Source organism: Marmota flaviventris, chromosome 3 (genome assembly GCF_047511675.1).
Source record: "Marmota flaviventris isolate mMarFla1 chromosome 3, mMarFla1.hap1, whole genome shotgun sequence".
Lineage (NCBI taxonomy): Eukaryota > Metazoa > Chordata > Mammalia > Rodentia > Sciuridae > Marmota > Marmota flaviventris.
In genome coordinates, this window is record NC_092500.1 from 17886394 (window position 1) to 17903469 (window position 17076).

General features: G+C 47.8%; 1 protein-coding gene across 1 annotated transcript in view; it reads right to left on the minus strand.

Annotated features, from left to right (window-relative positions):
* The window catches only part of Stab2 (stabilin 2), a 153398-nt gene that overhangs the window by 33304 nt on the left and 103018 nt on the right, over positions 1–17076 (minus strand). The window contains exons 43-49 of the mRNA XM_027926098.2: positions 16234–16307; positions 14399–14470; positions 5108–5227; positions 3917–3964; positions 2509–2592; positions 1771–1917; positions 1002–1142 (exon numbers count right to left, since the gene is read on the minus strand). Coding sequence (XP_027781899.2) covers positions 1002–1142; positions 1771–1917; positions 2509–2592; positions 3917–3964; positions 5108–5227; positions 14399–14470; positions 16234–16307 — 686 coding nt within the window. The remainder of the gene's footprint in view (positions 1–1001; positions 1143–1770; positions 1918–2508; positions 2593–3916; positions 3965–5107; positions 5228–14398; positions 14471–16233; positions 16308–17076) is intronic.

The following is a 17076-nucleotide window of genomic DNA, read 5'->3' on the forward strand; positions in this document are numbered from 1 at the left end:
GGGTGGGCGTGGGGCTGCCTGGGCTCATCAGCGCCCCCTGCTGCTCTCTTCTGCCCAGGCCTTTCTGCATCCTAGAGGCTGGAGGGCTAATCCTTGCATTTCACCAGACTCCCTTGCAGCTAGAGCCCCAAAGATACCAGGGTCCACCCAGCAGAAGCACCGGGAAAACTTAGTGGAAAGGAATAATGTGAGGTGGTAATGGCTGTGAGCAGGGACATGGGACCTTCTGAAGGTGGGGGCATTTGCTGTCCAGTCTCCAATGTCCTTGGAGGAGAGACTGAAATTTAAAAAGCTCTTACAGCTAGAGCAGCCCTAGGCTGTTCCCCACTGCCCAGCATGCAAATTAGGCTTCAGACTTCCAAGAATTTTGGTGATGGACCTAATTTTTTTTTTTTTTTTGATACCAGGTATTGAACTCAGGGGTGCTTAACCACTGAGCTACATCTCCAGCCCTTTTATTTATTTATTTATTTTTGAGACAGGGTCTCACTAAGTTGCTCAAGGTCTCAGTAAATTGCTGAGACTAGCCTCAAATTTGTGATCCTCCTGCCTCAGCCTCCCAAGCTGCTGGGATTATAAGCACGTGCCACCATGTCTAGCTGTACCTAGAATCTTAAGAAGTAGATTATTTGGTCTGCAATGAAGAACCCAGATCGATACTAATAAATAAAAATAAGAGTTAAAGTGTTTTTTTTTATGTCCACTGAGAAGGAGTTTTACTCCAGATTTAGTTTAGTGATATTTAACATCTATCATCTGTCTCCTACCTATTTACCTACTTGCCCTTGTAGACATAAATAAAAACTTATAAAATCCATGTGTTGATTTAAAATAGACCTTTACTTGTTTTTATCTCCTAAGAATAATGTTTACTAGACTTTTAATGATAGTTTGAGATTGAAGCAGCACAGCTAAACCGTTTCAAAGAGATGCTGAGTCAGCACGAAGATGGTGGCGTATTGAATCACCTGTGCCCGGGACCTGATGGCAAGTTCACCTACCAGAATCTTTCCGGAGGCGTCTCTGGGGGTGATAAGCAAGTTTTGGGGAGACAGTAATTTGTCTATGATATGGACGATTCCATTAGTGGTGATGATATCGCTGGATATGATCTTAGCCTTTTTGTTTAAGTATACTGTATCCTGAAATCAACCAGAAAAGAAAAAAGAGATGAACACAAAGAGAGATACACACAAAACAGCTTCTCACAGAATGCTTCTCTAACATGTCAAATCATCAGGAGCAGAGTCCAAAGGTCAAGTTACTTGAACACATTTTAAAATTATGATTATAAAAAGAAACCAATACGGGAATCTAATTTTCATCTGGAGAAACCAATAGCAAATAATATATAATCAAACAGAACAGTCACGTAATTCTGAAATATGAAATAAACAAGTAGTTCAGAATTCACTTCTTTTTAATACATTTTATCCATATTATCCTTATTTCTTCCCCTCTTTGCCTGCCTGGGGCTTCTCGGCTTCTGAGTTTGAATTTCAGCTCAGTGATTTTTCCTTGCTGCGTGACCTTGGGCAAGTTACTTTAACCTGTCTGAGCTCAGTTTTCTTATTTAGAAATTGGGGTTAATAATAATATTTTATATAGTGGTGCTGTTTTGAGAGTTAAATGAGTTAGTCCATATAAAATACTTAGAACAGCGTCTGTGTGTGGAAACCACTCACCATAGGTTAGCTGTCCCCATCGCTGGTTTATTGTAAGGAAAAGGAGGAGAGGCAGGCCTTGGGGAGGGCAGGCGGACGCTCTTACCTGAGAGACGGAGATGACAATCTGCTCTCCTTGGAGGGAAGTAGCATTGGGGGTCAACTTCAGGTTCTCCAGCAGCAGCTGCTGGCAGGCGATCACATGATAGCGAAGAATCTGGGGCATGAGACCCTGTTTGTCCCAGTCTTTAATCTGTCATAGAAGGTCAGAGGGCTCGGGCCAGAGGCAGGGCCTTTTGCTGCAGATTGTCTTCTGCCCTGCTCTCCTCCATGATTCCCCACATCTCCTCCCTCCCAGACTCTGGGCAGTGGGTGTCAGGTGTGGTTTGTGTCAGGGCCACAGGCAGAGGCCGTCCAGGTAGGAGGCAGGAAGAGGCCAGGTTCCTTCTGTGTCTCACTGTGGACTCACAGAGTGGAGGGGCCTCATGGGCCTCTGGCCCAGCCCCTCACAACATGGTTACCTCCCGAGCCCCACGACCTGCTCCTCAAAGAGAACCAACCTCCCTCCTTCCCTCCCTCCCTTTCTTCCTTCTTTCCTTCTGGTAGAGGTTCAGATCATGGAGACTTGTTAATTTTCTCTGGCTTTCTGCTCTGTATCACAAATGTCCTTGCTTCTCTCGACAGGGGTCCCTATGCTGAGAAACAGTCCCTTCTATTGCCATTCTACTCCACCTGGTCCTAGGTCTCCTGACCAGAAAGGTCACCACTGTTGGTCCCAGTGCAAGGTCCTCAAAGCACATTCCAGCCCCGAACCTCCCCTACCCGCCCACAGCCGCAAGCTTACCCGGGGTTCCTTGTCAAAGGCTGTAGACAAAGGTACAAATAGAGTGAAGGGCCCAGGCCCAGCCAGCTCTCGAATGACATGCATCTGTCGGGGGGGAAAGTGGAGCCGTCTGTCACTCACTTCCACAATACAGGTAAGAGAATTCCTCCTGACACGACATCGGCAGGGTTCAAACAAAGACCAGAGAGAGTGGGTGCTGGCAGAGTGGAGGGAAGACCGAATGAGAGACCCGAGATGGGTTGGGGAATGAGGTGACAGTGAAGACGCTACTGAACTCAGGCCATGCTAAATACATAAAAAGTTTTTTTCTTCAATAATAAGTTCACTTACTGCAATTTTTCTACTTTTTACATTTACATTTAAACTTTATAAACACTTTTTTCCCTACTTTTTACATTTACATTTAAACTCTATAAACACTTTTTTCCCTACTTTTTACATTTACATTTAAACTCTATAAAAATTTTTGGACTCTTTTGTAATAATGCAATTTAAAATGCACCAATTTGCATGGGTGCACACAACAATTTTCTACCTTACATTCATTTGTTATAAGAATTTTTCTATTTTTGGTTTTTAAACACTTGTGAAAAAACCAAGACACAAACACACATGCCAGCCCATGTTTGTTCACACCAGCATCACTGCAAACATTAGAGTGATGCGTCACTCTACACATCACAATGGCTATGATGCCACCCTATGACATCACAATGGCTGTGACATCACTATAGCCAATGTCTATGATGTCACTCTGTGACACCACTATAGCTAATGTCTATGATGTCACTCTGTGACACCATAATGGCTATGACATCACCATAGTCAATGGCTATGATGTCACCCTATGCCATCACAACGGCTATGAAGTCACCAGGTGATTGAAAATTGTCAGCTCCATTATGATCTTTTTAAAAAATATATATTTAGTTGTAGATGAACACAATCCTTTTATTTTTGTGAGGTGCTGAGGATTGAACCCAGTGCCTTATGCATGTGAGGCGAGCACTCTACCACTGAGCCACAACCCCAGCCCTCCATTATGATCTTCAGAGATCACTGTGCACGAGGTGTCCCCGTGCCACATAATGGTGCTGCGTTCTTCCGTGTAGAACTGTGTCTGTGAGCGTTCACCCCTTTCTTACATGCTGCTCACCTGAGGCCCGAGAGATGCAGCTCACAAATGACAAACAGGGCCCATCCCAGAAATCCAGGGTCCGAGACTTTCTTCCACCTCCACCAACTGAAGGCTACAACCTTATCCTGTATCTGGCTTGAGATCCAACTTCCATAATTACATATTTTTCTTTTGTAGTGCTGGGGTGGAACCCAGGGCCCGGCGCATGCTAGGCGAGCACCCTATCACTGAGCCACACCCCAGCCCCGCCCCAACTCGACACATTCTTACCTGAATCTGGAAGAAATACTGGGAGGTTTTTGGGTTCTTGGGAAGCTCCTGCAAACAAAGACATGGGAATTTTGCTTTAGGCCTGTGACTCACATACAGGAATAACACAGAGTTGTTTTGAGATGATTTTTCTCAGGTTGCAAGTATCCGCTATCCCTTCTGCTGGGAACCTGTGCCAATGGCTCTCTTTGGAGCCTCATATGTGGGCTTACAGCTGAAGTTCAGAATGACCATATGGACACACTGTTGTCCCCAAAACTTTCTGAAATCAATGTCTGATTTGTCAAAGAAAGATTCAGCCATTTCCAAAAGCAACTGAACTTTGAGAAAAATTTAAAAATAATACTCAGATATTTACAAAAATGTTTCAAATATAGTTGAAATATTTAAAAACATCAGTTAAACATTTATGACAGATTTGGCTTCTCAATTAGCATGAATGTTTGATCAGCCAGGTAGAAGCCAGCATGTATGGTCCTGTCTCATTCTCTAGGTCTGGTACAGGTGCATGGGTGGGGACACACAAAGAAACACACAGAGCAATCCATGTCATGTTAATCCTTTTTAGTTACTATGCTGTGTCCTGTGTGCACATTATTGTATTTAATTCTTATAATAACTGGAAAGGGCTGGTACCATCATTATTTTCTTTTACCTTTGATACACAAAGGTGATATACTATGCTCAGAGTTGCAATGTTGCTACCTACCCTGCAGATGTGAATTCAGACCCAGGTTTTTGGCTCCAGAAACCTGTCAATGGTTCCCACCTCCTTGGTCACCCCAACTTTGTAATGGCCAATCTTAACCAGCACCTCACTCTTTCCCAGGTCAAGTGAATTGGAGGTAGGCTCAACTTTTTTCATTGCCAAGTTATATAAAAAATACTCTGTCACATTTTTTTCTTTTGGTACTTGGGACTGAATTCAGGGGCACTCAAGCATTGAGTCACATCCTATTTTGTACTGAGTTACTTAGCCTCGCTGTTGCTGAGGCTGGCTTTGAACTTGAGATCCTGCTGCCCAGCCTCCCAAGCCACTGGGATTACAGGCATGTGCCACCGTGCTGGGCTCCTGTCACATTTTTATAGAGCTTTCCATTTTACAAAACTCTTGCACCTCCCTGAGCAGCCTGGGTTCTCGGCACACCTAGGGAAGTAGAGTTTACTTCGTGGAGACATGTCTTGTGTTACCTGGTAGATGTTACCACGGCAGGTAAATCCATCCCCGGTGTAGTTCTCCTTGCAGGTACATGTCCTTTCATCTTTTGCAATGTGATTGCAGATGGCAAAGGGACTACAGCCGCCATTATTCTGTTGGAATTACCGAGGTGTGGGGAATAGGGTCGGTGAGTTTGCCAACTTTGCCAACCAATTGTGTGTTGAAATTTAGTTTTTGAGGACTGGGTTGTAGCTCAGCATAGAGGGTTTGCTTTGTATGTCTGAGGCCCTGGGTTGTATCCCCAACACACACACACACACATACACACACCACATTTTTTTTGTCTTATTTTTTAACTTAGATGATTTGGCATTATTTGTCTTTTCTTGAACTTGTTTTTCAATTCTTTATGGAAGTCAAGGCCATCTTATTCACTTGGCCTTGTATCCTAAAATAGCAGGTCCATCTGAACAGATCTTCAGCCTTCCGAAGATAAACCCAGAGTTGTCAAATCGGAAATTTCTCAGCCCCTGGGGATTAGTGGGAAAGACACCAATCTTGTTTGACAATTCCTATCTTTAAGCTACACTCTGATTTGATCATAGAAAAGGTGCCAGCCACCACACAGAAGGCAGCCAATACAAAATGGAGCACATTGCCCCTGCCCCCAAGGAGCCCATAAGCTGTGGAAGTCGAGACAGGAGCTCAAACCAGAGGCACAGTCAAGCCTGCATCCATGGGAACACCAGCCAGGGCTCTGCACCAGGAGCGACCTCTTCAAATGGGGAGAAAAATTGCAAAGCCCAGGGAGAAAAATCCGACGTAGACGAGCCGGGAAGGAAGTCAGCAGAGTGCTGTAAAAATCCTCCTTCCCACCCACACTCTTTCCAGAAGTATTGTGGAGTACAACACTCTGGCCCAGGAGGGACTGACCAGCCCAGAACTTGCCCCAAGCTGACTCAGCCCAGCACACTGTTTAAGAAGCTGACCCCCAGGGTCTTCAACCAGCTCCCAGCTAAATATGCTGGACTTCAACTGTCCCAACTCCCAGCACACGCAAGACCACCAGGTGAGCCCCCTCTCGTCCCACACTCCTGCCAACTCCAGAGCTCAGTCAACTCCAGGTTGGCCCTTGCCATATGGCCCTTCCCCTCCGTGTCGCTCAGGACACCCACTCTCTGACCATGCAGCCGCTGTTTCCTGTCCCCACAAACCCTTTTCTTCACTTCCTGAAACTTGCCACCGGCCCCTCAAGTGACGCTCCATTTCCCTCAGGTACCCGCCTTGCTTCACTGCCTGGGGCTGGGACAGGGTCTTTCTCACTGCTTGTAGCCACTTCCTGTCACTTCTACTCCCTGGGCTTCACTGAGCCCGGCTCCCGGGAAGCACATGGCATCTGCAGCCCCACCAGATTCTCCTCTTTGGTCATGATGATGGTGCCTGGGTCGCTGTGTCTCTTTCCCATCCTTGGCCGCATCCACATCCCTGTCAATGGTTCCCACCTCCTTGGTCACCCCAACTTTGTAATGGACATTAAAGTGGACTGCACCCAAGGACCCCCAGGGTCTTCAACCATCTCCCAGCTAAATATGCTGGACTTCAACTGTGCCAATATCCAGCACACTCAAGACCCCACACTCCTGTCAACTCCAGATCTCAGTCAACTCCAGGTTGGTTCTCACCATGCGGCCCTGTGCATGGTACTGACTTTACCATCACCTGCTCTGATGCCTCCTCTGACCCACAGGGCCTCCCCCCTGTATCCTGCACTGGTACTGACTTTACCATCACCTCCTCTGATGCCTGCATCCTGCGCTGGTACTGACTTTACCATCACCTCCTCTGCATCCTGCGCTGGTACTGACTTTACCATTACCTCCTCTGACGCCTCCTCTGACCCACAGGGCCTCCCTCCTTTGAGTTTTCTTCTTCCTACTTCCCACCTGCCCCTTGGGTCACTTGGCCCCCAGCCCAGCTGGCAAGGAGGAACACGTGGCCCCTTCATCACTCTCTCTTCCTCTGTCACAGTAGCTTGGCCAATCCATGGGCCATCTGGGCCTGACTCTGCTCTGGTTCTGCGCAGTCTGGAGGGGCCCTGCCTGAGAGTCCCCCGTGGCGTTGTCTGGGCTCCCCTTTCCAGCTCCGTGCACCCAACATCTATGCTTTTCCACTACATTTAACTTCCCTCTCTCTGGAGACGCCACTTCACCCCTCACTGCTCCGCTCACTCTCAGCTGATGAGCTGGACTCAGACCTACAGAGAAGACGGACAGGTGGACAAGAACCACCTCCTTCTCCAGCCCTGAGCCCACCATCTGCGAGGGCCCCAATTCCCAGACCGTATCCTCCTCTTTTAATCAACTCACTAGCAACCAGCTACCAATTAACTAAGTGACTGGACAGTTCGTGGACTCTCCCTGGCTAGCTAGGCAGCTAGGTGGCCAACTAAGGCAGCATCACTGCCCGGCTCCCTCCCGACCTCCCTCTCCCAGCCGTGAGCTGTCCTGGGATTACCTGCTTCTTCCCTTCCCTAGGAGTTTCCTCTTCCAGGGGATCATACTCACCAGCTCAAAAACATGCCTTAATATTATTCATCTTCAACAAACCCAAACTTCCTTTTTTTTTTTTTTTTTTTTTTTAGAACCCAGTGGGTGGTGGCAGCTGAGGTTCTAGACAAAAAAGACTGACAGTGATTTAATGAGTCTTGTCACTGAACGTCAGGTACGGGGGATTCGTTGTATTAGCTGCTTTAATTTCATGTACGTTTGACAATTTCCAGAGCAAAATGGTAAAAAATAAACAGCCATCCCTTTCCTCCTCATCCTTCTCCATTAACCACCCCACTGATTTGCTACCCACTTATTACACAAGGTTCTTGCCAATGCGGCTTCTATTTCCACTTTCCTTGTTCCCAGTTTCCTGCCAACCTCCTTCCTAGACTCCTGGTCCCTCTGCCCCACACTTCTCCATCCCTGGTCTGGGTCTCCGGTGATTGACATCTTGGCAAAGGCAGTGATTGGCTCTCTTCTCTCAACACACTTGACATCTCAACATCCTGCAGTCTGATCACTCTCCCTTCTTGAAACTCTCTCTTCTCTGAGTCTCCGTTGACATTACAGGAGGTTGTCCTTCTATGTCACAGGCTGTTCCCTGGGGTTTTCTCTTCAGGCTCCCTTTCCTCTGCCAAATGGCTCAATATTCAGGCCCCTCTCTCTGCCTTCTGACTTCTCTAATTATCCAGCCAAGAAGTGCCCTGGGCTTAAGTGCCATCTCTGTGTCTATGATCCCCAATTTATATGTCCGTCCTGACCTCTCTCCATGCCTCCAGAGTTACACGCCCGGGTTAAGGGCATCTTAGCCGGGGAGACAAAGCAACTCAACTCAACAAACAAAACAGACCAGGTGATATCTAAATCCAAGTGCTGTCCTCTCTAAGCCATCCCTGCCTCTGTAGGTGGAATGAGCATGTCTCAGCGAAACACCTAGACAGCATCCTTAACTCCTTTTCCCCACGTTACCTATGTCCAGTGTTCTGGCAACTCACTGGCTACCTTCAAAATGCGCCGGTCCAGTGACTTCCGTTGTCCCTCCTGCTACAAGTCCACGTTTCCTGGTCTGTTCCACCAGCCTCCTAAGTGGTCTTCTGGCCTCTGCTCTTGAACCCTGTGGTTCAGTCAGCCCAGCAGCCAGAATGCGCTCACAGGGAGGCCAATCAGGCACTGGCTCACTCTGTAGGATCCCCCGAGGACTTCCCAACCATAGCTAGAGTGATACAGAAGCTTACTACCGTGGCCTACATGGTCCAAAGCGATCCAGTCCCTCTTATCACCTCTTTTGTCCCCTGTCTCCAGTCATGCTGGCCTTCTCCTCAGTACCCAGGACATGAAAAGGGCTGTCTCACCCAGCACCTTTGGCCTGCTGCTCCTTCTGCTTGTAAATTCCTCCCAAAGTCTCCATGGGGCTGCTCCTTCTCAACACTCAGGAGCTAGTCACCTGTGCAGAAAGGCCCCATCTGACCACCTAGCTAAGGAGCCCTGCCCCCTCCTACCCCACAGGCTCCATCCCACCACCTGCTTTGTCTCCTGCTGGGGTCTGAATGTTGGCATCCTTCCTAGATTCCTATGTTGAAATCCTAACGCCTAAGGTGGTGATGTTAGGAGAGGCCTTTTGGAGATAATTAGGTCGCGAATGCAAAGTCCCTGTGAGTGGAAAAAAGAACCCCAAGGAAACGCAGTCATCCCCTCCACCAAGAGCGGACAGACAAAAGACACCATCTGGCAACAAGGAAGCAGGTTCTCACCAGATGGCATCTTCCAGGGCCTTGATCTTGGATCTACCAGCCTCTAGAACTGTAAGCAATAAATTTCTGTTGTTTCTAAGCTGCCCAGTTTAATGGTATTTTGTTACAGTAGCCCAAACACCTCTCTCCCTTATGGAAGTTGTCACTACCTAAAACTATCTTTTAAACTATCGTTTGTTTACACACTTACTATTTATTTCTTCCTCCTAAATGTGAGTTCCTTAAGGAGAAGGACTTTGCTATAAGTTACTGATGAATTCCCAGTGCCTAGAACAATACTCACTGGAGTTCCCACTGACCTAGATATGTGTAACCCTGCAAGATTTCCACTGGTTTCCACTAGAACTACATTCAGTCACTGTCTTCAAAAACTAACCATCTGTCCAGAAGGCCAGACATTGTCAAGTTGATTAATGGGCTGCGTGAAGCAGAGGCCTGTGAATGAGTCCAACAAGAGCGGCCATGGTAGGTCGATAAACACAGATGTTTCCATGAACTAGAACTGGCAGCCATGGCATTTCAGAGGAAGCTGCATGGCAGGGGCTGGGCAGGGGTTGGAGAGGTGGGATGTTCCAGCCTGAGGTGTTTGGGAGTTTGACTGAGTGATTTGAATCATATCTGTAACCATAACAAAAGGTAGAATTTACTGGAAGACTGAAAACATCAGTTTATACATATTAGCTTCTTTAATCCCCACAGTAATTCCCTGAATGAGAAAATACTATTTTTTTTTCCGGCGGACACAACATCTTTGTTTGTATGTGGTGCTGAGGATCGAACCCGGGCCGCACGCATGCCAGGTGAGCGCGCTACCGCTTGAGCCACATCCCCAGCCCAAACAATATGTTTTTTAAAAAATATTTGTTCATTAAATTAATTACCATCATTTAAAAATTGGAAAAATGTATATAAAAATTCATAAAAACTTGCATCTCTCTTAAAAAAATCAGAAGGGTGGCCAGCCATGGGCTGGCGCTGCTCAGAGCAAGAGGGAACTGGCACCCAGTGCAGAAGGTTCCCCTTTAGAACAGCCTTAGGCTTTTGCCTTCCTACTGATGTTCTGTGCCTGGCTCTTTAGGGCATGGTGGCCTCTGCTGACCTTGGAATAGAGAGTTAATTCCTAAGAGCCTGTGCAGTTGAGAGGGTAGCAAAGAGCCCCCCAGATCTACCAGGTCAGCTGTGCTGTAAGTCTTTGAACCAACACAAGGTTGAATGTTGTCTATGGGTAAGAGACATGCATACCCATGTTTATAGCAGCATAATTCACAGGAGCCAAACTATGGAACCAGCCTAGGTGTCCATCCATGGATGGATAAAGAAAATGTGAGATATATATATATATATATATATATATATATATATATATATATAGCAGTTTTATTTAGCCATAAAGAAAAATGAAGTTTTGTCATTTGCAGGAAAATGGATGGAACTTGAGAACATTATGTTAAGTAAAATAAACCAGACTCAGAAGGTCAAGGGTTATGTTTCTTCTCATATGCGGAAGTAGAGAGGAAAAGGAAAAGAAAGGTGTGTGTGTGGGTGTCTCATGAAAATTGAAGGGAGATAGTAAAAAAAAAGGGGGACCCAAGGGAGAGAGGTGGGAAGGGAAAGTGAAAATACTGGGGAATGATATGGGCCGGATCACATTGTTACTTTGTGTGCATGTATGAATATGTAACAACAAACCCCACCATTGTGTACAGTCATAATGCACCCCAAATAACAACAACAACAACAACAACAAAACACGGAAAATAAAAAGGAGTGCTCTGAGATCCTGGGTGAGGACTTTCATTCCCGCCAGTCTGTAGCGGGTTGAATTGTGGTTCCCCAAAAGATATATCCAAGTCCTGAGCCCCAGTACCTGTAAATGTGACCTTATTTAGAAAAAAGTTTCTATAAATATAATTAAGGATTTTGAGATGAGATCATCTGCGATTAAGAGGATGACCTTAAGGCCACAAGTGTTCTTATGAAAGGAGAGGAGACAGACACAGAGGGGAGGGCCAAGTGAAGACGGAGGCAGAGACTGGAGGGGTGCGGCCGTAGCCAGGGGAGCCTGGAGCCACCAGAAGCTGGCAGGGGCACGGAAGGATGCTCCCCTGGAGACCCCAAAAGGAACGCATCCTGGCCGACACCCTGATTGTGGATTTTGAAATTTGAGAAAGTGAATTTCTGTACTCACTTTGTGGTAATTGTTAACAGCAGCCCTAGGAAAATCATCGTCAGATGGAGTCTCTGCCCTTGGTAAGTTGGGAATGATAATAATTCTTTCATCCAGTTGTAACTGGAATTAAGTGGGAGAATGCACTCGGAACCCCAGCACAGTACCTGACGTTTGGCCACCCCAGGAATGTCAATTTGATGTGGGACCTTAAAGACCTCCCTGGACCAGACCCAGGGCCCCAGATGTGACACGCTAGGACACCAGGTTTACGGGACATTTTATCCCTGTGGAGTGTGAGGCTGGGATAGTTAGGCTCTGAGCAGCAGTAGTGAGCTTGTCCAGGTTCAGACTTGCTGAGTGAGCTCCCGCTGGGTTTGCACAACATGGGGCTGGTCGAAATGCAAGTTTTTATGAATTTTTATATACATTTCCCCAATTTTTAAATGATGGTAATTATTTTAAATGATAGGTAAGAGAATGGGCAGATGTGTTCCGGGGAGTCTGCTCCCACCAGGATGGCCATGAGGACAGTGAGGGAAAGCCTGTCAACAGTCTGCTGTTGATGCACTGAAAGGGACCCCAGGGATACACGCCCCAAGCAGCAAGCCAGCCCAAAGTCACACAGTCAGGGTTGGGAGGGGTCTCCATGGTTGTCCAGTTAGGTACCCACCTGTCGCTTTATTCCTGGGGTTCAATACTTTGAGTTATGATAAGCTCATTACTTCTCGAAACAACACTCTGTCTCTGCAGAGTTCTAATGTTTTGTCTTGAGCTGAGAGAAATTTGTTTTCTTCCACATCTCCCCGACCCTGGTCCCCCTCCTTGGGCTTTCAGAGAACAAGATCAATGCTTCTGTCATGTGGCAGCCCTCGAGATGCCGATGGCTGCCTCCCTGTGTGCCTTAGTGGGAAGAATGGGAAGAATGGATGGTGTGTGCATGGAGCTGGGGGAAGAGGTGCCTCCAGCCATTACCAACTCCTGCTCCATGCAAGGGGACCAGAACAGAGCTATGGGGTTGATCCAGGAAGGCTTCCTGGGGAGGCGGGTCTCGAGCCTCATCTCAGCGGTGAAAACCATGCTTGGGAGAGGAATTTCCTTAACAAGAACTCACAGTATGGGGAATAAGCTAGTGGGTAGACTTGGCTCAATGACTGTAGCTGAGCTGAGAAAATGTGGTTGACCTGTTTATAAAGAGGTCATGAAATTCATGCTCCTGGGTCCTGAGATTTCTCCAGATTTCTATGGATGAAGGGAAAAAATATATATCTGAGATAAATAATGTCCTGTTTAAGAAACTGTACTATGCTGGGCACATTCCTCTTATGACAGCAGATCATGTAAGCTGGGGAAAAAAAAAAAAACAACCTGGAATATTGGAATAGCAGAAACTGTGCACGTGCACACACATGTTACAGAAGATGGGAGAACTGACCACTAGCTTCTCTGAGTTTATTTTTTCTTTTTTTTTAAACCAATAGATTCTTTTCAAGAGTAGTTTTAGGTCTGCAGGAAAATCAAGCAGAAAGGACCGAGCTCCCTGGAAGCCCCTCCACTCTCTCACTTTCCCACTTTATTAGCATCACGTGCTGGAATGGCACATTCGATAGAACTGATGATAGAACTGATGACCCTGGTGCTAAGGTCCGGGTTTACACTAGGGTTCACTGTGGGGTGTGTCCTGGGAGTCTTGACAGTGTGTCACGCCACGGGTCCAGCCTTACTGCAGCACGCACACACCGTCACTGTCCTCAAATCCTCTGTGCACCACCCCCTTCACCTCCCTCCTGGCCCCTGGTGACTGCTGAACTTTTACTGTCTCCACATTTGGCCCTTTGAAGAACAGAACATTCCAACACTCTGCCACGTTAGTTTTCAGCTGAGGTCTCCTCCTCCTCCCCATTAGGGAAGTAGAGAGTTAAAAAACCCAACCCACCCAGGTGATGACCCCAGCCCCCAATTGCCTCATCCTCACGACGGATCAGGTTCAGTCTGGGAGTTCAGTCTGGGAGAAAGCTTGTTGGTCCACCAACCCGCGAGGGCTTATTCAGCCAGAACTGGCTCTGGGTGCCTGTCATGACTTTGATCTGGAATGTCCCCCAAAGCCTCAGATATTGAAGTCTTGGTTCCCAGTATAACCCAGATCAGTGGCAGGGCTGAGGGAGGTGACTGGATCGTGAAGGTTCTGATTTCATTAGTGGATTAATCCACTGATGAAGTCATGATTGAATGGGCTACTGGGAGGCGTGGACGCTGTAGGAGGCGGGGCTAGTTGGAGGAGGTGGGTCACTGGGGGGTGCCCAGGAAGGGCATATCTTGTCCCTGGCCCCTCCCTCTCTCTCTCTCTCTTTCTCTCTTCTGCTATAAACTGGGCAGTTATGCTCCCCCACATGTTGCCCTCTGTGACGTTCTTTCTCGTCACAAGTCCACAGCAAGGGGACCAATGACTGGCATCTCTGACACTGGGAGCCAAAACAAGTCTTTCCTGCACGAAGCTGTTTTCCTAGGTATTATGTCAGAGCATAGGAAGCAGGCGGACACCCTGCTGTGGCCTGCTTTTGGGAGACTGATAATCCAGCTGGCTCTGGGCCCGCATTTAGGCAAATTCCTCACCAGCTACATACACCTGCGTCCCCTTGGGATCCTGTGTCCAAGGGGGACAGGTTGGCAGACTATCCCTTCTCTTCTCTCTCCCCAACGTGACAATGGGACATGAGAGAGAAAGGAGTTTTAAGGCCAGAAGCAGCCCTAAGGCCCTCCACAGGAGGTCCCCTCTGCATCCCCTAGAGGGTGGGCAGGAGGCGCCTCAGGCTCCGAGGCTCTGTCCCAGGCGGTGTGTGTGGGGGGCATACTCACAGTTAAGCAGATGTTGATGAGCGTGCAGGTCTTGCCATCCCCAGTGTACTTTGGCAAACAGTTACAGGCAGCCTGTCCAGGGGCAGAGGCAAAGGTGGTCATTTTAGATCAGGTCTGTCCTGGCTGTGTGTGCTGGCTCTCAGACTCGAGTTCCATCCCATAATGGCAATGTTAGAGGAGCCTGCACCGGTTACCGGTGATATCCGTTCTAAGTGATGATTCTCCTCTTCTATTTCAGCACATTCACACGCTTCGCTTGGATATTGGATCTCATGCAGGGCCTGTCTTTACTGCCAAGATGACTTCTTTTTAAAAACTTTCTTACCCTACTTGGTCCCCTGCCTTCAGGTCCTCACCTCTTCTCTCTGGATGGTAGAAGGTTCACTTTGAAAGGAAGAGAGGCTACCCTCTACTCCCATTATACCCACTGCTCGGTCATCTCCACCCCTGCTGAGTTCAAAGGCCCCCGTGCCAGGAGGTGCTAAGAAGAGGGCTTTGCAGCCCACCCAGGTGCCATGTGAGGGTTATCGATCAAACTCATGGGTTGGCCAGGGAAGTTGGGCAGGCTTCAAGTTGAGGGAGGGGCACTCTCTACAGGTCGTTGGGCACAGGGCCTCCAAGTCACAGATGCTCTTCTTAGCAGTGCCTGGGCACAGGGCTACGACCCAGCCCCCTTTCCTTCACGGGCTGTGAGCTTCCAGTGTGGCCTCCCAAGGGGTAGCTTTCCTAATTCACACACCAGCCTCCTAGGTGGTGGCAGATTCCTGGTCTGATTTCTGCCTGTTAGAACTTGAACTTATCAGTGGGGACAGCCAGGGTGGGTTGTCAACATTCCTCCTCTTCTTTCTTCACGAGGGGCTTCAACCCCACCTGAACCTTTACCCAGACGCCCCTCAGCTGTCCCTTCCCAGTTAAGGTCTTATTCAGTTCTCCCTTCTCTGCCTTCTAGGTCGGCAGGGCCACTTACTCTACAGGCCATAAGCACCAAAAAGCTGATAGGTTCCCCACCCCACGAATGGTTTAAAATAAAAACTCTACTGACCCCTAACTGTATAAAACGCCCAATGCTGACTGATCTGATTTTTCCCTTGGTGTGTACACACACACACACACACACACACACACACACTTCTTTGAGTATATATATATTTTTCTTATTTTTGAGCACTTCAGGCATTTGCTTGTTTTACCCAAAAAAGAAACCTGGTCTTCAGGTCCCTGAATGGCTCAGCAAGATCTGCAGGATGTGCATTAGGGACTCTACTTTGTCATCTGATTTCAGATGTGTGACCTTTCCTCCTGGCCATGTGTGTGTTCCCCGGGTGACTGAGACTGAGGGAGGCAGAGCATGGGCCTCAGCTCCCTCCAGTGTCTCTCACACCCCGACCCCCATCCTCATCCTTGATGGGTCCTTGTATTTCCCCCACCTTCCTAACTCTGCTCCTCAGAGGGGCGCTGACCACGAGACAGGTGGAGGGAGGAGTGTGCCCTTTTGCTGTGGGACATGCATATCAGAGCCTTGAGCCAAAGAAAAAGGTGTGGGATTCTGAGGATCTGAAAGCTGGAAGGAAGGGCAGCACATGGGGGGAAACTTCTAGATCCTTCTGGATCATGTGGTGCTTGCAGATGTCCACTTCTTCCTGCTGGGGAAGCCCTTTCTCCTTGCCCCCTTGGTCTCCCACATTTCTCACTTCTGAAGAATGGCCTCTTGCCCTGTTACCATTTCACCTAAGCTATTTTTGCCATTAGCTCAGCAGAGGTCTGTTCTCAGCCTCTTTTTTCCTGCTTCTAAGATCCAGTTTTCCTACTAGGAAAGCAAAGGGAGGTGCGCTCACCTGGTTGGGTCCCGTCTGTGTGCACTCTGCGTTCTTGTCACAGCCACCGTTGTTCTCCAAACATGGGTTGATTCCTTTAAAACAAAAGCCAACATCTGTCGTGAGTGTGAGCCTTGCTTGCCAGGAAGGCACCCCGAGGAACTTGCTGGATGCTAGGATGGCTGACTGACCAAGAGCGGCAGTGTCACAGTGTGACTCAGCTTCTGATAATTCACAGGCAGCAGTCACCCATCGGGGAGGGTACCAGATATGGTTTTTCCAAAATCAGCTCCCCTGGGAAGGGCTAATTCCAGCAGAAGCACAGCCTGCAGGCTGTCCCTCTGTGGAGGGAACGTGAGCATTTGTAGCCAAGAACTTGAAACCACACAATCCTGGAGCCTGACCTTGCTACCATCACAACACAGATTGGTTCAGAGAAGAATCCAGCGGAGGCTGAACTTAAGAAGACATTTGATGAGGAGCAAGGTTTTTCTTGGTGCTAAAGAATCTCTTCTCCACTGATTGCTTATTGATAGCAAAGGGGAAGGAATAACTACACGGTGACCTTTGGGCCTGGAACGCACAAACTTAATCTCAGACAAACACCAAGCAAGGACAAGATGTCAAAGAAAAAAAGGGTGGTGGACGATGTTCTTCCTAAATGTCAATGTCATAAAAGACAAACCAAGGCTGAGGAACTATCCCAGATTCCAGGGGACCAAAGAAAGGTGACAACTAAATGCAAGAACTAACCTCAGGCTGGATCCTGAACTGTGGGAAAAAAATGTCAAAAAGCACATTATTGGGACAATTGACAAAATTAGAATATGAATGTAACTAGAGAGAAGTCCTGATATTTAATAC